Source organism: Phocoena sinus, chromosome 18, assembly GCF_008692025.1.
Source record: "Phocoena sinus isolate mPhoSin1 chromosome 18, mPhoSin1.pri, whole genome shotgun sequence".
NCBI lineage: Eukaryota > Metazoa > Chordata > Mammalia > Artiodactyla > Phocoenidae > Phocoena > Phocoena sinus.
Window position 1 is genome coordinate 79,099,117 of NC_045780.1, and position 22,615 is coordinate 79,121,731.

Consider the following 22,615-nt stretch of genomic DNA (forward strand, 5'->3'; position numbering starts at 1 on the left):
TATTTTTGGCTGCATTGGGTCTTCGTTGCTGCGCGCAGGCTTTCTCTAGTTGAGGCGAGCGGGGGCTACTCTTCGTTGCGGTGCGTGGGCTTCTCACTGCGGTGGCTCCTCTTGTTGCAGAGCACGGGCTCTAGGCGCACGAGCTTCAGTAGTTGCGGCACGTGGGCTGTTGTTGTGGCTCACGGGCTCTAGAGCACAGGTTCAGTAGTTGTGGCGCACCGGCTCAGTAGTTGTGGCTCACGGGCTTAGTTGCTCCGTGGCATGTGGGATGTTCCCGGACCAGGGCTCGAACCCATGTCCCCTGCATTGGCAGGCGGATTCTTAACCACTGCACCACCAGGGAAGTCCCCAGATCTTTTCTGGGTGTGCGAACTTTACGGTACCACACGGCCTCATGCTCTGCACACCTGCTCCCCAACTGACAGCAAGCAACTGAGCCTCCTCCAAGCCCCCAGTGGCTGCCTGCCCTCCCCGGATTGTCCAGAGGCATTTCACGGAGACCCTCGTGTTTATCTTTGAGCAGGTCTCCTTCACAATCACCAACTTCACTGAAGTGAACCTTGCATGAGGCTGTCTCCAAACACAACAGCTCTCATGGATTTGGAGGCTATAGTCCCCAACCCTGGGACTGGGTGTCTCCTCCAGCTGAGGCCCCAGCAGATGACCCCTGCCTGGGGACCAGCAGGGATGTTCCAAAATGCAAGTTCCCAGGTCCTGCCCAGCTCAGTGGGATAGGGGTGAGGCCCCTTGACCTACCTTCTTATCGAGTCCCTCAGGTGATGGGCACACAGGCCTCATGTCGGGAAGAATGAGGGACCAGGGACCAGGGAGGGGAGCGCCTGACCCCACCTGAACCCAGACAGGCGGGCAAGGCCACCCCGCGGGCGCCCACCTCCTCAGGACTCGCCCGTCCCGGCCCGGGGCGCCGTGCTTGAAGCGCCAGACGTGCTCTGGCGGACAGCCCAGCCTGTCGAGTGACCAGGGCTCCGCGAGCCCGGTCACGTGCTCACCATCTGAGCCTTTGCAGAAACACTTTGCTACCCCATCAGGTGGCGGTTTCTGGGCTTCCCGCCGGGCACACGTCGAGCGCTCCGACCTTGGGCCAGACCTCCTGGGGTGGCTCTGGCTCTGGCCCCCTCAGAGGCACCACCAACCCTCTCCGCCCCTCGTTTCGTCTACATGATGAGGCCCGCAGCCATGCTTGTCACGAGGATGAAACTGGTGCAGGTAAAATGAGGCACTGGGAGGACAGGCCACCTGGCCAAGGCCAGGAAAGCCGATATGCAAATGTCCAGGTGCCCCCAGCTCACAGCTCAGACTGCAGACACTCGAGGAATTCTGCAACCAAAATGCCCGAGGTCTCCGGAGGCCCTGAGCCCAGGGGGCCTCTTGTTTCTTCCTGGAAATGAAGACTGGCCGGACTCCTCTTCCTGGGAAGAAAAGGGGATGTGGGGTTCAAGGGGCCAAGCCAGGAGCCCACTCAGACCCACAGGGGTTCAGCAGGTCGTGGGTGGGCTGCTGGCTCTGCCCTGCTTTCCCCGGCCTCACTGCTGCGGTGGGCGCAGTGCCAGGCCACGCCGCAGTGCATCACCCGCACGGACCATCTCCCCTCACCAGGCGCGGGGAATCCAGTCTCGCCCCACACGCCCATCAGTGCAGAGACAGGGCAGCACAGAGACCAGGCGAGCCAGGCCCAGGGACCAGGCTCTGCACATCACACTGACCACCCTGCGAAAGACCAGCCTGGCCTGGGCGCCCAGCAGGAGCGTTCTGGGACATCACCGATTCGTTCAGTCCACTGGTGTTTACCGAGCACCTACTGTGTGCCAGACACCCCTCTCCATGCTGGACAGAGCAGCGAACAAGCCAAGCGACCAGGGTGTCATACGTGGGAAGCATCAGGTGTGCTCGGTGCGTGGAACACAGCGCAAGCCCCTCACCTCCCAGCACAAGCACCCACCCCCCCAGCAGTTCCCAGGCCTCTTCCTCCAGTGCCTGGACTCTGCCGCAGAGCCCCGGTCAGCTGAGAAGCTCGGGCCATGTCCCACACCTGCCACTCCAGGGAGGGGGGGTTCCTGGCTGGCAGATCAGCCCAGGGGCCCGTGTGGTACACACACCTCCCACCCAGCGTGGGCAGAAAGCCCCGGGTCCTAACCCCGCGTCCACCACACACGGCCATGGACTAACGCTCCACCTCTCTCTAAACCTGTCCTAGAGAAAAGATGGGCAAATGATACTTGGCTTTTATCGTGGTTGTGAGAACAAAAACAGAGCTAGACATAAACGTCTGAAAACTATACAATGACGTTTTTTTCTCTCTCAGAACAAAGAGCTCCTGTGCCCACAGCAGGCCCCCCGGACACGGTTCCTGACAAGGACGAGGTCGGGCCAGGACCTCCCCACGCTACACAGGCCAGGGTGACCATGCCCTCAGTGCGGTCGCCTGCCCCTAACCTCCCCCCGCCTCCCCTGCCACCGGGCAGGCCCAGGCTCCAATCAGGAGGCTGTGATAAACAGAAGGACACCCAGCCACCCTCCGGCCAGGGTGAGTGAACCTTGCTCCAGAGGCCTGTCACGGCGGGGACGGAGCGCTGTCCTCGGCCACACCATGGCGGGCTGGCTGTGCTTCTTCCTTCTCGGCGCCTCCCTGGCTGGCCTCCTGCTGCCGGGGGCAAGTGGTAAGTGCCCCTCACCCTGCAGACTGCAGGGGTGGCCCTGGGGAGGAGGAGAGAGGGGGAGGGGTCAGGGCGATGCCCCTGAACTTCCACAGTGTGGAGAGCGGGTGCCCATCCCCTGTGGGAGGCTGGCACGAGAGCCTGGCTTGGTGGTTTCAGCCAAGCGTATCTTAGGGCCAGGTGTGCCTCCCTGTGGGTGGAGAGTAAGACAGCAGATCACAGATCACAAAGACGGACAGAAACACGGGCAGAGAAGGAGGGAGAGAGACAGAGACAAAGAGGGAGGGAGATGGAGGGAGGGGGAGGGGGGCAGTGGCAGAGACAGAGAGAAGCCCTCTTCCTCTGCCAGAGCAAACTGGGAGCACAGAGGCTGGGGGGGTCACAGGCAGAGAGGAGCTTCCATGGCAGGGAAGAGGATGACAGCCAGTGCCACCACCCTCAGGCTGGCTCCGCCAGGGGGCTCTAGGCTTTCTGGGACTCCAGACCTGTCCAAGAGACGAAGCCAGAAAGGACAGAGCAGAGTGGAGGCAGCCCTGGGGGCCTGTCTGCATGTTTGCACTCTGGGTGACGTGGAAGTTCAGGGGCCCAGGCACGTGGGAGAAGGAAAGGGTGAAAAGTGAGAAAGAGAAACCAACCAAACGGTGGTGGTGGGGGGGGACCAGGTAGGGGAAGGAGGGAGGGGAGGAATGGGTGTGTGACTTGTATTTCAAAGCAAGCGCTCCCTGGAGGAGCAGATGTTTGGAATAATGGAGGATGGGCCCACACAGAACAAACGTGGGCCTGGCCTTGCTGGGAAAACAGGTGCCACTAAAAGAAATGGGGAATTTGGAAGGGAAAGTAACTTGAGGTAGGATCGAGTGAACACTCGGAGTTCTATACACTCTTTAAAACAACTCTAAGAAGTAGGTATCTAATTCCCACTTGCCAATATTCAGTAGTAGGCGACCAAGATGCATTTGCCACTCAAGGCAGTTCGATTCTGCAGTCCTGTTTTTTAGTTTCAGACATGGGGAGTCTGGAGTTCTGATGTGAGGGCAGACATCCATCGCTGTGAGAGAGCTGAAAACACAGAGCTCACGATGGAAGTTGGGACTAGAAATACCAACTTGGAGAGTCATCTTCCTTATGGTGAGACTCTCAATTCCCCAGCAGAAAAGAGGCAGAGAGCAGGGCAGAGCGCCAAGAAAAGGACCTGAGGGCCTCCCACAGCACAGTGAAAAGGGGAAGAGGAGTGGGTGAGACCGGGGAGACCCAGGCAGCTCGGCAGGGACTACTGAGGGGAGAGGGGAGAGATCCCTGATGGGGGAGATCTCTGAGCCAGCACACTTTAACTGGCAGGTCAATTTAGTGGGCTTTTTTTTTTTTTTTTTTAATGAAACAGGACAGAAGTAGAAAATTTTGTCACAAGTACTATTTTGTAGAAAATAATAGTAAGCACTGTTTCTTGAAACTTTGTTTTACTCTTGTGTACGTGTGTCCTGGGACTTGAAACAAATCATACTTCTAATTGTTGATCGTGCAAAACCGTATCACCTCCCCACCTAACGCAGAGCTGAGACCTTGAAGGGTGGGGAGGGGGCGCGGAGGGGAACAGCTGAGCCACAGAACGGAGGGGAAGGCCAGGGGAGGCAAGAGGGACCGAAGGGCGAGCTCCAGAAGGAGGGCTCGGGTCTCAGCGCGGGGCCGGGTGTGCGCGTGCAGGACGGGGCAGGCGTCTGACCCGTCACTCGCGGGGGCGGGGGTGGCCCGGAGACGGGACCGCCTGTGGGCGAGCACGTGACAGCTGCGTTCCCCACCACAGTGTTCCTGCCCCGGGACCGGGCCCACAGCGTCCTGCAGAGAGTCCGCAGGGCCAACTCGTTTTTGGAGGAGGTGAAGAAGGGAAACCTGGAAAGGGAGTGCCGAGAGGAGGCCTGCTCGTATGAGGAGGCCCGCGAGGTCTTCGAGGACACGGAGAAGACGGTAAGGGGCGGCGCGGCCAGGACGCACTTACAGGGCTGCGGGGGCTTCTGAAGCGCTGTCAGGTCCACCTTAAAACGCAAAATGTTTATCTAAGAACGCGCTGTCGGCCTCGGCAGTGCACAAGGACCCCAGGCCCCGGCGCTTCGCCCAGACGCTCAGCCGCCGTCATACTCGCCAACGGGTTCTGGTCCTGAGACCGCAGGGCGGGTCGGTGCGCAGGCGCAGGACGAACGCGGCGTCGAGGACCCGTACCGTGCCTGCGCGGCGGCGGCGGCGGCGGCGGCGGCGGCGGCGGCAGCGGCGGCGGCGGCGGCGCGAAAGCACCCGCCCCTCCCCGGAAGAGGTGGGGCCTCCGATGCTGCCCCGGAAGTCTGTGAGGTCCGTTAGCCGCCTCCCGTCGTGCTGTCGTGTGGCGCTTTGCGTCAGGCCGTGGCGCGGCTTGGCTGCGGTGCAGGGGCCGAGGTGGAGGTGGACGGCCGCGAGCCAAAACTGAGCAACTGCGAGCTGAAGACGCCTGAAGGCTGAGGAGAAAGTGGCGGAGAAGGAGGCCAAGCAGGAGCCCACGAGAGACAGCCTGGCCGCAGATGGCGGACCTGTCCACACCTCGGACAGCGGGCCCATCCACACCGCGGGCCCGCAGTGGAGTGTCCAGCGGAGTCTGGGCGCTGGGGGACCCGTGCCACACAGGCTCGTGTAGACTCCCGCCTGCTCGCGGCAGCGTGGACGCCACCGGCCTGGCTCACCTTAAAGGTGGCAGAAGAGCTGTGCCCTTGGAGGACAGGTCCACTTGCAAGCCATGGCTGAGTGGAGAAATGCTAAGTCGGAAGAAGAATTTACTCCAGTCTATAGCAGACTGCCTTGTGGAGTCCAGAGAATCCTGGGAAGAACGAGGAGCAGAGCCGAGAGTCCCTCAGCTCCACAGACTCGCATTACTGTCTTCTTGCTCCCATGGGCACCTCATCCCCCTTTGGCCGAAAGGCGAGGAAAGGCGGTATCATCGGAGATTCTGACTCCAGCCAGAGTGACTTTGTGAGGAAGAAGTGTATCCCGCAGGCCAAGGTGATCACGTGTAGAATAAGTTTCTTGGAAGAGTTGGGGTTCCTAGATGAACTTCCCATGCTGAATGCTGCCTCACGGGGAGCTGTGACCAAGCTTTCCATCACCTGGCACAGCAAGTTGGACATGAACTACGTGTAAGAACTGCTCCAGAACTCCAACTGTAAAATGCTGGTAGTTGGTGGCATTGACTACGTGTGTGATGTTGGATGCCAGTTCCAGACGGTTTGACTGGAACTCACCACTCGTGAGTTTTACCTGGCGGATTATGATCTCGTGAAATCATGGATGTCATATCAGGGATGCTGAACATGTTATGGGCAGTTACAAGACCACCCACCATCCAGTCAGCCCAGCAGGCCAAACCCATGAGATGGACTCCACCCCACCCTTCTGGAGAATGAGCACAATAGAAGGGCTCAAGAAAAACCTGGGAGTGAAGCTGCCGGAAACTAACCTCTTCAGAACGGAAGAGACTGAAAAAATTATTGATCACATCTGTGTCGCAAAAACTGCTGAATGTCCTCAACCTCAGACCACAGGCAGACTCCTTGCTAAACTTGTCAGAGTCCCTGAAAGTGGCTTGCAGCAGTGACCCACTCGTCGGTGATCGCCCACAGATAACGGCCAGACAGACTGCTCTGGGTCTCACTGAGCAGGTTGAGCTGCTTGTCATGAGGAGGGAGGTGTGCAGTGCTTACACTGGGTTACATAGTCCCATACAGCAGCCAGAGGCTTTTAAACAACAGGCCAGAGCCACCAACGAGGATGATGTTCATAGGTGAAAACTTCTATACCGCCTGGAATCCAGGCTGCCCCCCCTCCATCTGGCTGTGGCATGGACATTGGCTGCATCACCGTGTTTCTCACAGTCTACGGTAACATCAAGGAAGTACTTCTGTTTCCTGCCATGAAACCTGAAGGTAAGGAGAATGTGGCCACCACTGATACATTGAAAAGCACAATAGTTGGCACTTCTGTCTAGAAAATGATAATTGGTAAGTTGTGTGACTCAGACATCTTTGCATTCCTGCAAAAGGTCAAGGTCTGCAAGGGAATTCTTGTGTTGCTATCCATTTGACTACCGTAGTTCATTTCAGCCACCAGAAGAGAGAAGAGGAATTAAGAATTCATTTTTACTCCTTGTTACCAAGTGAATGATTTATCTCTTTTAAAAAGTTATTCATAATTTCAGGAACAGTTTTTATTTTTAAATGTTCCTTTAATTCATGTACACTTAACAGTTTTTTTAAACTATAAAAATAATTGTAGTGCCAAGTTCATGTTCTGCCTTTTTCCTCAGCATCATTTCCCAAACACTCTTCCTTACTTCCTTAGAACTATGATACTTATAATTTTAAAGAGCTAAGTTGTTTGTTTGTTTGTTTGTTTTGGCCATGCTGCACAGCTTGTGGGATCTTAGTTCCCCAAAGAGGGTTTGAACCCACGCACTCAGCAGTGAAAGTTCAGAGTCCTAACCACCGGACCGCCAGGGAATTCTCTAAATAATCCACGTGTCAAAGAAGAAGTCTCAAGGGAAGCTAGAAAATACTTTCAGGACTTCCCTGGTGGTGTAGTGGTAAAGAATCCACCTTCCAGTGCAGGGGACGTGGGTTCGATCCCTGGTTGGGGAACTAAGGTCCCACATGCTATGGGCCAGCTAAGCCCACACGCCACAACTACTGAGCCCACGCGCCTCAACTAGAGAGCCCACATGCTGTAAACTACAGAGCCCACATGCTCTGGAGCCCGTGCGCCACAACTAGAGAGAGAAAACCCACACGACACAACTAGAGAGAAGCCCGCGCACGGCAACGAAAGATCCCGCGTGCTGTGACAAGGATCCCGCATGCCGCAAGTAAGACCCAACACAGCCAAAAATAAAAATATATATAAATAATTTTTTTGAAAAAAGAAAAGAAAATACTCTCAGCTGAACAAAAATGAATATATAACATACAAAATCTGTGAGATGCAGCTAAACAGTGCTTATTGGGAAATTTATAGCATGAAATGTTTTTATAGGAAAAGAAGTTCTCAAATTGATAATCTAAGCTTCCACCTTAAGACACACAGACAAAAAAAAGGCAAAATAAATTCAAAAGAGGACAAATCAATAAAATTGAAGAAATAATTTGAAATAATAGAGAAAATCAGGAAAACTGATAAAATTTAACAAGATTGGCAAAAAAAAGCACATGAATTGTATCAGGAATGAAAGAAGAGATATTACTACAGACCCTGCATATGTTAAAAGGATAATAAGAGAATACTATGAACAACTCCACGCACAAATTTGGATGGAATTTTACAGTTTGGATGAAATGGACCAATTCCTCAAAACCATGAATCACCAAAACACATAGTACGACAGAGATATCCGCAAATTCAACTTCTTAGTTAAAAACCTTCTGTAAAGGAAATGTCCAGGTCCAGACTGTGTCACTGGTGAGTTTTACCAAACATTTAAAGAAGAAATAACACCAATTCTGTGTAATCTCTTCCAGAAACGAAAAGGGAACACTTGTAAGTTTGTTTTCTATCAGCATTACCCTGATGCCAAAACCCACAAAAACAGAAGAAAGAGAAAAAGAGGGAAGAAGGGAGGGAGGAAGGTAGAAAGAAAGAAAGCTATATAACAACATTTCTCATGAACCTCTTATAAAAATTCTCAACAAATTATTAGCAAATTGAATAAAGCAATATATGTTAAAAAAGAAGACTACACAATGACCAAGTGGGTTTATCTGGGGCACACAAGGCTGGCTCAGTATTTGAAAATCAATAGTGTAATCCACCAGTTTAAAGAAGAAAAATCCACATAATCATATCAACTGATAGAGAAAAAGCACCTGACAAGATTCAACATCCATTCATGATAAAAAACCTTTCAGTGATTTCCCTGGTGGTCCAGTGAGTAAGACTCTGTGCTCCCAATGCAGGGGGCAGGGGTTTGATCCCTGGTAGGGTTATGAGATCCTGCACGCATGCCGCAACTAAAAGATCCCACATGCCGCAACGAAGAACCAGTGCAGCCAAAAGTAAATAAATATTTAAAAATAAATATTTTTAAATAAGTAAATAAAACAATTATTTAAAAAGAAACCTTTCAGCAAACTACAATTAAAAGGGAACTTCTTCAACATGATAAAGATTATTAACAAGGAACCTACAATTGATATCATGGTGAAAACTGAATGCTTTCCCTCTAATACTGGGAAAAAGGCAAGGATGTCCATTTCTGATACTCCCAATTCAACATTGTACTGGAAACCCTAGCCATAAGGAAGGTATAACAATAAACCAAGACAAAGACATAAAACTCCCTATTTGCAAGTAACATGATTATCTACATAGAAAATCCCATGCACTCTGGAAAAAATACTCCTAAAATGTATGTGTCTAGCGAGGTCACAGAATACAAGGTCAGCACACAAATATTAATTGTATTTCTGTGTAGTAGTAATGTGCAGTTAGAAACAAACAAAAAAATTAATGCCACTTACTGTTGCTCCAAAGAAAAATATCTATGTGTAAATCTAATAAAACACGACCTGTATGCTGAAATCTGCAAAACGCTAACGAAAGGAAGAGGACCTAAATAAATAGACATAGAATGTTCATGGTTTGAAAGACTTAACATATTAAAATATTGACTCTTCCCAATTTGATATATAGATTTAATGCGGTGCCAAACTTCCATCAGATAAAGACAAGTCGATTCAATATTTGTAATATGGAAAAACAAAGGAATTAGAATAGCTAAAACAATTTTGAGAAAGAAGATAAAATTGGAGGAATCACACTACCTGATTTAAAGACTTACTGTAAATCTACATTAATCATAGAGATAAGGGACTTGCTTGGTGGCGCAGTGGTTAAGAATCCGCCTGCCAGTGCAGGGGACACAGGTTCAATCCCTGGTCCCAGAAGATCCCACATGCCGCGGAGCAGCTAAGCCCATGCGCCACAACTACTGAGCCCGAGTGCTGCAACTAGCCTGTGTGCCTAGAGTCCATGCTCCGCAACAAGAGAAACCACTGCAGTGAGAAGCCCATGCACCACCTCGAAGAGTAGCCCCTGCTCACCACAACTAGAGAAAGCCCGCGCACAGCAATGGAGACCCAAAGCAGCCAAAAATAAATAAATAAATAAATAAATAAAATCGTAGCGATATTGATGTGTGGTATTGGTAAAGGGATAAACACATAGATCAAAAGAACAGAATAGAAAGTCCATAAATAGACCCATGCAAATATGGCCAGTTGATTTTTTTTTTTAATATTTATTTAGGCTGTGCCGGGTCTTATTGCAGCATGCAGGATCTTCGTTGCCGCATGCGGGATCTTTAGTTGCGGTATGCATGCGGGATCTTTAGTTGTGGCATGCATGCGGGATCTTTAGTTGTGGCATGCATGCGGGATCTAGTTCCTCTACCAGGGATCGAACCTGAGCCCCCTGCATTGGGAGCACAGAGTCTTACCCACTGGACCACTGGGGAAGTCCTTGGCCAATTGATTTTGACAAAGGTGCATAAGCATTTCAATAGAAAAAGAATTCTCTTTTTCAATAAATGGTATTGGAATAATTCTACATCTGTATGCAAAAAAAGGTCAGCTTTGACCTAAACCTCACAACTATACAAATATTATCTCAAAATGGACCATATAGCTCTAAAGATAAAACAGGAAACTTTTAGGAGAAAATTTTCATGACAGAAAGTTAAGTTAGGCAAAAATTCTTAGACGTGACACCAGAAGTATAATCCATAAAAAGTATATAGATAAATTAGACTTATTCTAAATTTAAAACTTTTGCTCTGTGAAAAACATTAAGAGAATGAAAATACAAGCTATTGACTAAGAAAATATTTGCAAATCACATATCTGCCAAAAGTTTTGTGGTCAGAATATATAAAGAACTCTCACAAGTCAACAGAAGAAAATAAACAACCCAATTAAATACAGTGAGTTAAAGATTTCAACAGACACTTCAGCAAAGAGGATACATGGATGGCAAATAAGCATACGAGAAGATATTCAATATTATTAGCCATTACAGAAATGCAGATTAAAACCATGATGAGGGACTTCCTGGTGGTCCAGTAGTTAAGACTCCATGCTTCCACTGCAGGGGGCATGAGTGCAATCCCTGGCCAGGGAACTGAGGTCCCACATGCCGCAAGGTGCGCCCCCCCCCAAAAAAAAAAAAAACCCACAACGAGATGCCACTACACACCCAGAATAAAAACCAAGTGCTGGTGAAGATGTGGAGCAACCACAGCTCATACACTTCTGTGGGCACGCAAAACGGTACAGCCAGTCTGAAAACCAGTTTGACAGTTTCTTATAAAGTTACCATGTGACTCAGCAATCCCATTCTTGGGTATTTACTGTAGAGAATTGAAAACTTTTTCAACAAAACCTGTACATAAATGTTTATAGCAACTCTATTCATAATTGCCGAAAACTAGAAATAGCACAAATGTCCTTTGTCGGGTGAATGGATAAACAAAGCGTGGTACGCCACACAGTGGGACACTGCTCATCAGTAACAGAGCACAAACTACCGACACGCACAGTAACTCGAATGAATTATTATGCTTAATGAAGGAAGCTAGTTTCACAAGGTTATATCACGTATGAGTCCATTTACAGGACAGTCTCAAGAAGTCATGACTGTAGTGACGCAGAGCAGACTCGTGCTGGGCATTCGTAGCGGGGGTGGCCAGTGGCTGGCAAGGCTGGGGGAGATGGAGCTGTTCTGCGTCTCGGTTGTGGCGGTGATTATACAAATCTATACATGTGTTGGCTTTTATAGAATTGTACACCAAAGTCAGTTTTACTGTGTGATAAATTTTTAAATAAAAAATTTAAAAGACAGTGTAGTCATTTCTTAGGCCTTCTGTAACAAAGCACCCCAAATTGGGTGTCTTAAAACAACAGAAATTTACTCTCTCACAGTTCTGGAGACCACAAGTTGAAACCAAAGTGTCACCAGGCTTGGTTCCTTCTGGAAGGTCTGAGGGAGGATCTGTTCCATCCTCTCGCCCAGCTTCTGGGGGCGACCAGCAGCCCTTGCTGTTCCTTGGCCGGTAGATACATCACTCCACTCTCTGCCTGCACCTTCACACAGCCTTCTCTCTGTGTGGCCTGTGTGATATTTTATGTCTCTTGTAAGGACACTCTCATTGATTGGGGGTCCACCCTAATCCAGTACGAGCTGTTCTCGATCCATAACTTAATTACATCTGCAAAGACCCTCTTTCCATTAAAGTCAAATTCTGAGGTTGCACCTAAGTTGGGGCCGGGGAGTAGGGGAGACACTAATTAACCTACTATAGATAGAAAAAAATTGTTTTAAGACTATGAACATTTCTTTTCAGTGTTACATAGGCCCTTGATGCCCTATTTTAAGCTAATTACCAATTATCTTTTTTTTCAAGTAACATAATGATTATTCTCCAAGCATCTGATCCTGTTTTGAATCTTTGACCCAGGTATCTTAACGTAAAACCACTTTATTGATTGGCTTGGGGGTCGCAAATAGAGCAAACCATTTTTGGTACAATCCATTTCTTGGTAATTAATTTGAAAATAAATTTTCAATATTTAATAAAGTGCAATTAAGATGATCGAGCATGGCGTCGGGGAAACATTTCGTAATATTAAATGATTCATATTAATCTTAAATTGATATACATGTGGGTCTAGATGTAATATGTGTGAAGTATAACACTGATTCTTCATATAAAAGCCTGGATATAGGTATTGATTTAAGAGATAGTAAAAAATTATATGATAGTGTTGTATATGATGAAATTAAAATACTTTGTCTTAGAATTACAGTTATTTGTCATTATGAATTTATTAGTGTTTGCATGTGATACATAAAGTGTACGGTTTGCTTCTGAATCTAAGCAATTACTTTAGAGATTTTACTTCAGTTGCTGTTGTCTCAGCACAGTTTCTCCAAACTGAGATCAGTGAAAAACAAACAAATAAAACCTATACAGAAACTTTTGTGGTTCAAGAAAAGTAATCTAATTTCGAATTATTTAACAGTTGAGGCAAATAGTGTGAAAATCTTGATTGTGATCATGCCGTTAGTGATTTTGCTAGGATGAAAGTTAGAAAAGTACATTTAATATTACAAAATGTTTCCCAGATGCCATGTTCAACTGTGTGAGCAGGCAAGAAAATGGACGCTAGGCTGTATTGGGATATGATCATTTATTACACAAACATGTATTGTATTAAAAAAAAAAGATGAATGAAGCCACAGCTTTACAAATGCAGGAGATCTGAAAACATTTCCCTTTCAGGTTGAATAGTTCTAGGGCATTTTGTTCCAGAAAATGACCTCTGCTTGGGAAATAGCCTATTTGTTTGAGTTACTAGATTGTCGCTGTTATTGGTGTAAAATGTCTCTTTTCCATAATGCATTAAAATTTTTTTTTCCCTTTTAGAATGAATTCTGGAATAGATACAAAGGTGAGATGTCTTCTGTTTCAGTCTTGAGTGAGAGGGGTTCATCAGGGTATTTAAATCGGGAGAGATTGTATTCAAACTTTGAAGATTTTCCTGAATTTCCTTTCTGTTCCTGTTTAAGTTTTACTTATCTAAGACTTTTCCCCTCTGAGTGTTTCCATAATAGTGATTGTAAAATAGTTTTTTATAGTAGCTTTATACTAATTCTAGTTTTGTTACTTATATACATTTAAATCGGTTCATTCCCATTTGAGGATACCAAATTCCATGATAATTTTTTTAAACCCAAGTATATTAGGTAGAAACAAAAAATAAGAGTCTGAAACACTGGGTCCTCTCATAAGGTAACCACCTTGATTTAATGCTTATAGCGTCTGAAATGGTATTTATCATAACTAATGTTTTCATTCTGGTAACAGTATTCAGGTTTTTCAGAATGACAACTGGACCTGTCTCTAAATTGTATTGTACAAATGCCCCTAGAAATGTGAAGTCCCATGTTAGTGCTGTACAGGAACTTTTCCTTCTCCTTTTACACCCAAACCATTGGAAATAGGAACCGTCTTGTCGATGCCCAGCCCAGAAACAAGTGTCCAGCAATCACTTATCCTCCTTCCTTCCAGCTGACCCCATGTGGTCACCAGCACAGGGCTCCGCTCTGTGATGGAAAAACGTTGTCAGTGATTGTAAGAACACGGTCAGAGGTCTCAGCAAAAATTGGAAAACTCAGCAATCCAGCTAGATAGAGGCATCACGTGCACGTAGCCACAAAGCTTGGTGGGGGGGCGGTGGCGGGGGGTGGGGGGCAGTGGTAACGAAGTCCAGACAGGACAGCTTGTTTACAGGAAAACAGGAAGAATCCCAGGTTCATTCAAGTTAGCTGAGAACTGGGTGCCAGAATCAACCAGCAAAATCGTTTCCACGATGAGGGGAATTGCCTGCAAGCTGTGGTTTCCAAATGTTTTCTGCGCAGATGGTGACCAGTGTGAAAGCCGTCCTTGCCTGAATCAGGGCATATGTAAAGATGGCCTCGGGGAATACACATGCACCTGTTTGGAAGGATTTGAAGGCCAAAACTGTGAATTATGTGAGTTCCTCTTCTTGGTGGACCTTCAGGTCAGAGCCCCCTGCCGAGGCCAGGTGGGAATGCGGGAAGAAGCTAGAGGCCCAGGGAAACCCTCTCCGGTCACGTGGGCTTCAGCCTGTGCTCCGTGAGGCTGTGCCGCTGCAGGCAGCGGAACACGAGTCAGAGTCCCCAGCGTGGAGCACGGGATACCGGGCACTCCTCTGCCCCTCTGAGGAGCGGCTGTGGAACGAACGTTCCCGAAGGGTGGGGCCCCTTCACCTGGAAACGAGAACCGACGTTTCTTTCCTCGGAGGAGGATGTTTCTCCTGCTTGTCAGGATCCTGGAAATTCGTGCGAATGTCAGTGCTGAATGATCGGGATTGTCCAGTTCTATAACGTTATCATATAAACATTTGGTACAATTCTATAACGTTATCATATAAACATTTGGTCCAATTCTATAACGTTATCATATAAACATTTGGTCCAATTCTATAACGTTATCATATAAACATTTGGTCCAATTCTATAACGTTATCATATAAACATTTGGTCCAATTCTATAACGTTATCATATAAACATTTGGTCCAATTCTATAACGTTATCATATAAACATTTGGTCCAATTCTATAACGTTATCATATAAACATTTGGTCCAATTCTATAACGTTATCATATAAACATTTGGTCCAATTCTATAACGTTATCATATAAACATTTGGTCCAATTCTATAACGTTATCATATAAACATTTGGTCCAGTTCTATAACGTTATCATATAAACATTTGGTCCAGTTCTATAACGTTATCATATAAACATTTGGTCCAGTTCTATAACGTTATCATATAAACATTTGGTCCAGTTCTATAACGTTATCATATAAACATTTGGTCCAGTTCTATAACGTTATCATATAAACATTTGGTCCAATTCTATAACGTTATCATATAAACATTTGGTCCAATTCTATAACGTTATCATATAAACATTTGGTCCAGTTCTATAACGTTATCATATAAACATTTGGTCCAGTTCTATAACGTTATCATATAAACATTTGGTCCAGTTCTATAACGTTATCATATAAACATTTGGTCCAGTTCTATAACGTTATCATATAAACATTTGGTCCAGTTCTATAACGTTATCATATAAACATTTGGTCCAGTTCTATAACGTTATCATATAAACATTTGGTCCAGTTCTATAACGTTATCATATAAACATTTGGTACAATTCTATAACGTTATCATATAAACATTTGGTACAGTTCTATAACGTTATCATATAAACATTTGGTACAGTTCTATAACGTTATCATATAAACATTTGGTACAGTTCTATAACGTTATCATATAAACATTTGGTACAATTCTATAACGTTATCATATAAACATTTGGTACAATTAATTCTGCGTGGAAAAACCACTGAGTTTTCCTGATACAGTGATTAACTTGCAATAAAAATTAGGTTAGAATTAGGCCAGTTTCTCCCTGAGGAGAAAAATTCAAGCTTCTTTTTATATTTCTTAATCTTTAACCTTCAGCGCATGCTCTTCGATTGGATACTTCTGAGTTTTCCCCAGTGGGAGAATCAGTCGTCCACCCTTCCATCCACCGTCCAGAGCAGCTTCCCCAAATACCGTTTTGTTGACGCTGGGGCTGTCAGGAATGTTTTCTAAAATTTCTTTAACGTTTGCCCCGTAACTATTCTTTCATCAAAACCCAGGGGTGGGGCTTCCCTGGTGGCGCAGTGGTTGGGAGTCCGCCTGCCGATGCAGGGGACACGGGTTCGTGCCCCGGTCTGGGAGGATCCCACATGCCGCGGAGCGGCTGGGCCCGTGAGCCATGGCCGCTGAGCCTGTGCGTCCGGAGCCTGTCCTCCGCAGCGGGAGAGGCCACAACAGTGAGAGGCCCGCGTAACGCATAAAAAAAAAAAACCCAGGGGCGAAATGTAGAGTCAGCTGCCAGGGCGGCATGACTGGTGAGTCTGGGGCCTGATGTCCGGTGCACGTAGGCACAGTCCGGCGGTGAGGGCCCCTGTGCCCGGTGCCTCGCGGGACCTGGACGGCGCTCCTGGGGGCTGGGTGGTCTCCACCCCTTTACAAGGGACGCGACAGGCCGTGGGGTTTAAATAACGTGCCCAAATCACACAGCCGGAGACCGACGGCCAACTGGGAGCCGGCCTGAGTCCGGGACGTGGCTACCACCCCTCCTTCCCGCCGCACGGGAGCCAGACCCCCGTCTGGGGATGGACCCCAGGTGCTTTATGCCACGGGGGACTGAGGCCTCAGAGTGGACGCCGTGGTCTACGCTCGGCTTGGCCTGAGCTCCCACCTCGCTGGCCAGCGCCACCACGCCCTTCTTAGGGCTGAGCTTGAGACCCTCCAGCCTCCAGGCCTTCCCTGGGCTTGTGTGGGCTCCCTGGCCCCCGGGGCCCCACGTGGGCGGGGGAGGGGCCTGCCCGGGGCGCCGGCTGGTGGGCACCGTGGCACTGGCGGGTGACGGCACGTCCCAGGAGGGCCGCACCCTCAGCTTCCCGGCTCTTCCGCAGCCACGCGTGAGCTCTGCAGCCTGGACAACGGGGGCTGCGACCAGTTCTGCAGGGAGGAGCGGAGCGCGGTGCTGTGCTCGTGCGCCAGCGGGTACGACCTGGGCGACGACGGCAAGTCCTGCGTCTCCACAGGTAGGAGGCGCGCAGGCTGGGCTCCCGGTGGGGCTCGTGGTTTGGAGACAGACCCACTGTTTCTGTGACCCGCCTGAGAAACGGGCCAGTGCTGTCAGCTCTCCTGGGGGCACGTGGAGCATGAGGGTACCGCGTGGGGGTCTCTTTGCCCAGTGCCCGGCTCGCAGCGAATCCCAAGTGGCCGCTTTGCAGCTGCCGCGATGGTGTCCCCGTCCCTCTCGGAAGGGCAGGGCGTGGGAGGCTGCAGTTTCAAGGGCCGGAGCCGTGGGCCGGCCGAGGAGCCGGGGAGGGGGGGCAGGGGCCAGAAGGGGAACCCAGGGCCCTCCAGCACCGTTTTGGGTTGTGTGGGTCCCGATGTTAGCAGAAGGTTTTTTCCGTGATGAAAGCCAGATGCCATGCATCTGGCCCAGAAGCTCACGGAGGGCTGAGTGAGGGCCTGGGTCCTGGGGGTCCTGGTGGTGGAAGAGGCCCCGTCTCACACCCCGTGGGGAGTCCTGCCTGACCGAGACTCCTCTGCTGTGGGGCGGGGGCCGGCCGTGCCCCTCTCAACTCGGGCTCCTTCTTGGGGTGACCCCAGCTCCTCCTCCAGCAGGCCCCAGCTGGCCCGCAGCCTTGGCATTACCTGGGGTGGTGAGGAATGCAGAGTCCCAGGCCCACTGTAGAGGTGGGCATATTCCAGGGCAGTGGCAATTGTGTAAAATTAAATCTCTCAACAGGTAGAGGACAGTGAGATTTACATTTCTATTGGTAATGAGATTTTTTTTTTTTTTTTTTTTTTTTTTTTTGCGGTACACGAGCCTCTCACTGCTGTGGCCTCTCCCGTTGCGGAGCACAGGCTCCAGACGCGCCGGCTCAGCGGCTACGGCTCACGGGCCCAGCTGCTCCATAGCATGTGGGATCTTCCCGGACCAGGGCACGAACCCATGTCCCCTGCATCGGCAGGCGGACTCTCAACCACTGTGCCACCAGGGAAGCCCCCCAAAAATATTTTAATTGAAGTCGTTGCTTGACATGCTTGCAAAATTTTTTTAATTCCAGGAATAATTACAGATCAATTTAAAATAAAGTTTGATGTTTGAAAATAAAATCAGGTAAACTACTTCCTGGTGCAGAAAGTTCTGTCCTAAGTCATGGACGAGCTGGTGCAGAACTTCAGGGCGCAGTGATCACAAATGCTAAGGCAGAGGCGGCTGGCCTGGGGAGAGCTCTCCTCCGCGAGCGAGCGAGCGAGCACACTCCCAGCGCACCCGTGGGCCCTGCGGGGCAAGCGCCACCAGAACACACACGGGGGACGGCCTCAGATGTGCGGCCCCCAGCTCCCCTGCCTCTGTTCTGCTTCGCCCCCGCTCTGCCTCGGTTGCCTAGTTGGTAAGGATACGAGAGGGCGCTTTTTGGTCTTTCCTGGCCCCTCCCTTGCTTGGCGCTTGTAAGGGTCGCTGTCATCCTTCAGCTGTTCCTGACAAACCTCCGCATGCCGCTCGTCCTGCCCAGAACACTTCTTTCTCTTCAGCGGTTCATTAGGAGATGTTTCCAACACACAGCGGGGCTAAGAGAACTTTGGGGGTTGAGCGCCCCAGCCCCCCTGTCTGCCATCCTGGTCTCCACGTACCAGTCGTGTCCCCCGCAGCCCCACGGTCCTCCGTCCTGCCACAGCCACCCGACTTCCATAGGCGTCCCAGTAGACGCAGAGCCCCTTACGCGCGTCTGCACGCTGGCCGGCCAGAGGTCAGGGCTCCCACCCGCAGCCCAGCCCTAGCAGGACACAGGGCGCCCCACTCCCCCAGGGCCCGCTTCTCGGGCTCCTCCTCGGAGTGGCCTGCGTGGGCCCTGCAGGGAGGCCTCCGCGAGGCTGAGGCCCGACTGCCCTTCTTCCAGAGCCCTTCCCCTGCGGGAAGGTCACCCGGGGACGCGGCAGGCGGTCGGCCGCCCACGGCAGCGGGGAGGCCCCCGAAGCAGGCGTGCCGGAGCAGTACGACCTCGGAGACCTGGGCCCCACCGAGAGCTCCCTCCACCTGCTGGGCCTCAACGGGACAGAGCCCAGCTCCAAGGAGGACGAGAGCCACCTGATCCGCATAGTGGGCGGGAGGAACTGCGAAGACGGGGAGTGCCCCTGGCAGGTAACCGCGCGCAGCTCAGCGGCCGGGCGCCCGGCCCACGCGGGCCCGCAGCAGACTTGAGTGGGCGGCGGCGGAAGGAGCCGAGGTCAAAGAGGCCGGGCCTCTGCCCTGTCTGCCGGCCCCCGCTCCCGCCCAGGCAGAGAAGGGGCTGAAGGGGCTCCAGCTCGGGCGGCAGCGGGGGGGAGGGGGGGGGCGTGGGCGGAGGGCGGCTCCCCCGAGGCCTCTGCTTGCTCTTTGGTTCGACGGGAGGCAGAAAGAGTTGCTCTCCGTTTCATTTCTAATTTGGTAGACTTTTTTTACCCAAACACCCAAGTCCTAATGAGGCAGACGGTACCTTAGCAAAAAGTATATCCATCTGTTTTCAAAGGTAAAAACTCACTCTTTGGTTGTTGATTTGGACTAAAGTTGCCAGACTTAGCAAGTGAAAACACAGGTTTCCACTTAAATTTGAATTTCAGATAAACAGTAAATAAGTTTTAATGTATGTCCCAAATATCACACGGGACACACACTGAAAATGATTTGCTATTTACTTGAGTCAGATTTAACTGGGGGCCTCTATTCCACCCAGAACCCTCACTTGGACTTTAAGTGTCCAAAACCAAAATGCCTTCTCCTACAAGTAATATTCCCAGAGCTGCCGACAACCCTTAGGAATGACGTCAGCTGGCCCCCACCGGCTACAAGGCAGGTGTGCGCTTATCTGAATTATCACGAGCCCGAGCAAGGACACGCCAAAACCTAGTCACCATCCACGGAGAGCGTGTCGTGGGTCAGGGCTGCCTGGGTGTTGTGCGTGTGGGTCTGAAAGCACCAGGGCCTCTTCTCTCACGTGTGGCATCACGACCTAGGAAGGGAGGTGAGCCCCCCGCCAAATCCCCACAATTCAAGTTGCTGCGTGAGAGGGCCAGGAACGTGGTACCTGTGGAGCATGTGAATTCCCACCGGGAAAGGAGGGCGGCTCCCCACAGGGCGGGGGCGGACACGGGGCTCTGAGAGGGGCTCGCATGGGGCTCTCCGGGGAGCGGACAGGAGGAGCCTCACGGGAGGGTCCCCAGACTTGGCCAGTTGCCTCATGTCCGTTTCCAGGAAGGACGGTCAGTGTCCCAAGTCTTAGGAAGACTGACCCTCCTCACTTGTCCCACAAGTGGGGTTATGAGCTGATAAATTATGCAAAAACAAAAACAAAACATCACGACTTCATGCCAGTCATGAACGTCCTCCAAAGTTCTTTTAGAACTTGACATTGTTGAGAGTTTCATTAACCTGCCCCCTCTCAACCCACGGCTGTTGCTTAGAGAAGGGCGAGTCCCCAGAGAAGGGAAAGCAGAAAACGTTCTCTCGGCATCTGCCGGCCCAGCTCTTTGGGGAGAAGGAAAATAGGGGAAGGGTCTGTGCTCTCACTCGCCCAGTCAGCACCCCATCCCGGTGGAGTGTTCCCCGCCCCACGTCCTGTCAGGTCAGCCACGTGGATCCCGGGAACCGGCCTTGAATGGTAGCACCCGCAGCTGCGGGAGGGGGTCCGGACGGTGGAAGCGTCCCCAGGCCCAGCGTAGTAAGTGTCTCGTCCAGAGCCTGGCGTCTGCCTGGTCTGGGGCCTAATTCCCACCAGAGACAACAGACAGCAGTTCTTCTGCACATAGAGCTGCTGAGGGGCCTTCCGGAGCCGGGAAATACAGACGGGTAGGGGCTGGATCTGGGTGGGGAGAAGCCCCTCAGTTGTAGTGCTGGGTCCTCGGTAGGGCTGTGGGGTCCACGGTGGGCCCGCTCCAAGAACGGGTGGCGCGGGGCAGCACGGCCCCTGGGGGTGGGCGTGGGGCTGCGCTGGCCTGGTCCTCGTTCCAGCTCGAAGACCCCACGAGTCCTCCCGGGGGGCAGGCCCGCTGTGGTGGGGAGACGGGGAGGAGGCTTGGGCTAACGGTCTCAAAGTCAGGCTCCACCTGGCACCTCTGGCCCTCCCGTCGCAGGCTCTGCTCGTCAATGAGGAGAACGAGGGCTTCTGCGGGGGCACCATCCTGAGCGAGTTCTGCGTCCTCACCGCGGCCCACTGTCTCCTGCAGGCCAAGCGGTTCACGGTGAGGGTAGGTGAGTGCCGCTCACACCGTGCGGGGCCCCGGGTTTCAGAGGCACTAGGACTGACAGGCTGGCCGGAAACGCTAGTTCAAATACTGAGGTCCTGAGGGGGAGAGGGAGGCCGGGGGACGAGGGGCGCCCCTGCCCCCTGCACGCAGGGTCCGCCGTGCCCTCTCCTCCGGGAAGTCCCCCAGAGCCCCCAGCCGTCTGAGCAGCCGCCACCACTGCCCCACATTTGCATCTGGGGGACTATTTCCTAACGTCCCCCTTCTCACCACACCCTAGAGCTGCTCCATGACAGTCCAGGGCGAGCCACGTGTCCGAGCCACGGCTGTAATGTCTAGCTTCCTAGTTACCTTACTTACGTCTTCTAGTTTTAAAGTCCACAGGTGATACTCATTTCGGTAACACACCTCATTACCCGGTATAGCCAAAGTAGTGTCAGTTTGACCTGTAATTGGCTTGTAAAGTCCTCTTGAGGTATTTTGAGTTAGTTTTTCATTCTGAGATTTGGCACTCATGGCACATGTGGGTTCTGCTCAGTGCCCACTTGGCCCCGTGGCTGGGGGCAGGTCCGGCGCCCGGCCCCACCCGCGGGCAGACCAGGGGAGGGTGGCCGCTGCCCCCGGCGGGGAAGCCGTAGGCTGTCACACTGGCCTCGCTCTAGTCGCCTGTATTTCACATTTCCTAGTGACCACGTGCCAATCTCTAAGCAGAAAAATAGTGGAACCGCTTTAAAGCGTCAGTGACGTGCAGGGCCTCGCGGCCCCCAGCTGACGGCCACGTCCCCGTCCGCAGGCGACCGGGACACAAAGAAGGAGGAGGGCAACGAGATGGCACACGAGGTGGAGGTGACCGTGAAGCACAGCCGGTTCGTCAAGGAGACTTACGACTTCGACATCGCGGTGCTGCGGCTCAAGACGCCCATCAAGTTCCGCAGGAACGTGGCGCCCGCCTGCCTGCCGGAGAAGGACTGGGCCGAGGCCACGCTGCTGACCCAGAAGACGGGCGTCGTCAGCGGCTTCGGGCGCACGCACGAGCGGGGCCGCCTGTCGTCCACACTCAGGATACTGGAGGTGCCCTACGTGGACAGGAACACCTGCAAGCTGTCCAGCAGCTTCACCATCACCTCCAACATGTTCTGCGCCGGCTACGACGCACAGCCCGAGGACGCCTGCCAGGGCGACAGCGGCGGCCCCCACGTCACCCGCTTCAGGGACACCTACTTCATCACTGGCATTGTCAGCTGGGGCGAAGGGTGCGCGCGGAAGGGCAAGTACGGCGTCTACACCAAGGTCACCAACTTCCTCAAGTGGATTGACAAGTCCATGAAAGCCGGGCTGGGGACAGGGGACGGGGGGGAGCCGCGCCCCCAGTGAAGCCCCCCACTGCCCCTCGCAGCCCCTGCCTCTCCCTCCTCTCAGCACCGGGGCTCTGAGCCGGCCTCCCTCCCCGCCGTGATTAGAGCTGGGTTGATTCCTTATCCTG

The 22,615-nt window shown here is 51.5% G+C and overlaps 1 protein-coding gene, 1 long non-coding RNA gene and 1 pseudogene across 3 annotated transcripts; 2 read left to right on the forward strand and 1 right to left on the reverse strand.

Annotated features, from left to right (window-relative positions):
* Positions 1 to 7: 7 nt before the first annotated feature.
* Positions 8 to 4,904, reverse strand: LOC116743321. Of its 2 annotated transcripts, XR_004346733.1 has the most exons (3): positions 4,669 to 4,904; positions 2,556 to 2,715; positions 8 to 1,430 (listed from the first exon to the last, which is right to left on the reverse strand). It is a non-coding gene; the product is annotated as an uncharacterized LOC116743321 (long non-coding RNA). The 2 variants fall into 2 exon arrangements; XR_004346732.1 differs by lacking the exon at positions 8 to 1,430 and having other exon boundaries at positions 2,232 to 2,715.
* F10 (coagulation factor X) lies at positions 2,591 to 22,610 on the forward strand. Its single transcript, XM_032611703.1, has 8 exons — positions 2,591 to 2,678; positions 4,477 to 4,637; positions 13,162 to 13,186; positions 14,157 to 14,270; positions 16,806 to 16,937; positions 18,813 to 19,054; positions 21,022 to 21,139; positions 21,926 to 22,610. Exons 1-8 carry the CDS (start codon positions 2,609 to 2,611, stop codon positions 22,504 to 22,506), a joined length of 1,443 nt encoding a protein of 480 aa, XP_032467594.1. The 5' UTR covers positions 2,591 to 2,608; the 3' UTR covers positions 22,507 to 22,610.
* LOC116743319 lies at positions 5,082 to 6,922 on the forward strand (annotated as a pseudogene).
* Positions 22,611 to 22,615: the final 5 nt, after the last annotated feature.

Bases quoted from the DNA above. Each gene is read 5' to 3' on its own strand.
- F10 (XM_032611703.1), top strand. From the start codon at position 2,609: ATGGCGGGCTGGCTGTGCTTCTTCCTTCTCGGCGCCTCCCTGGCTGGC. The intron at 4,638-13,161 runs GTAAGGGGCGGC...TTTCCCTTTTAG, and splicing joins TCGAGGACACGGAGAAGACG to AATGAATTCTGGAATAGATA. The intron at 19,055-21,021 runs GTAACCGCGCGC...CTCCCGTCGCAG, and splicing joins ACGGGGAGTGCCCCTGGCAG to GCTCTGCTCGTCAATGAGGA.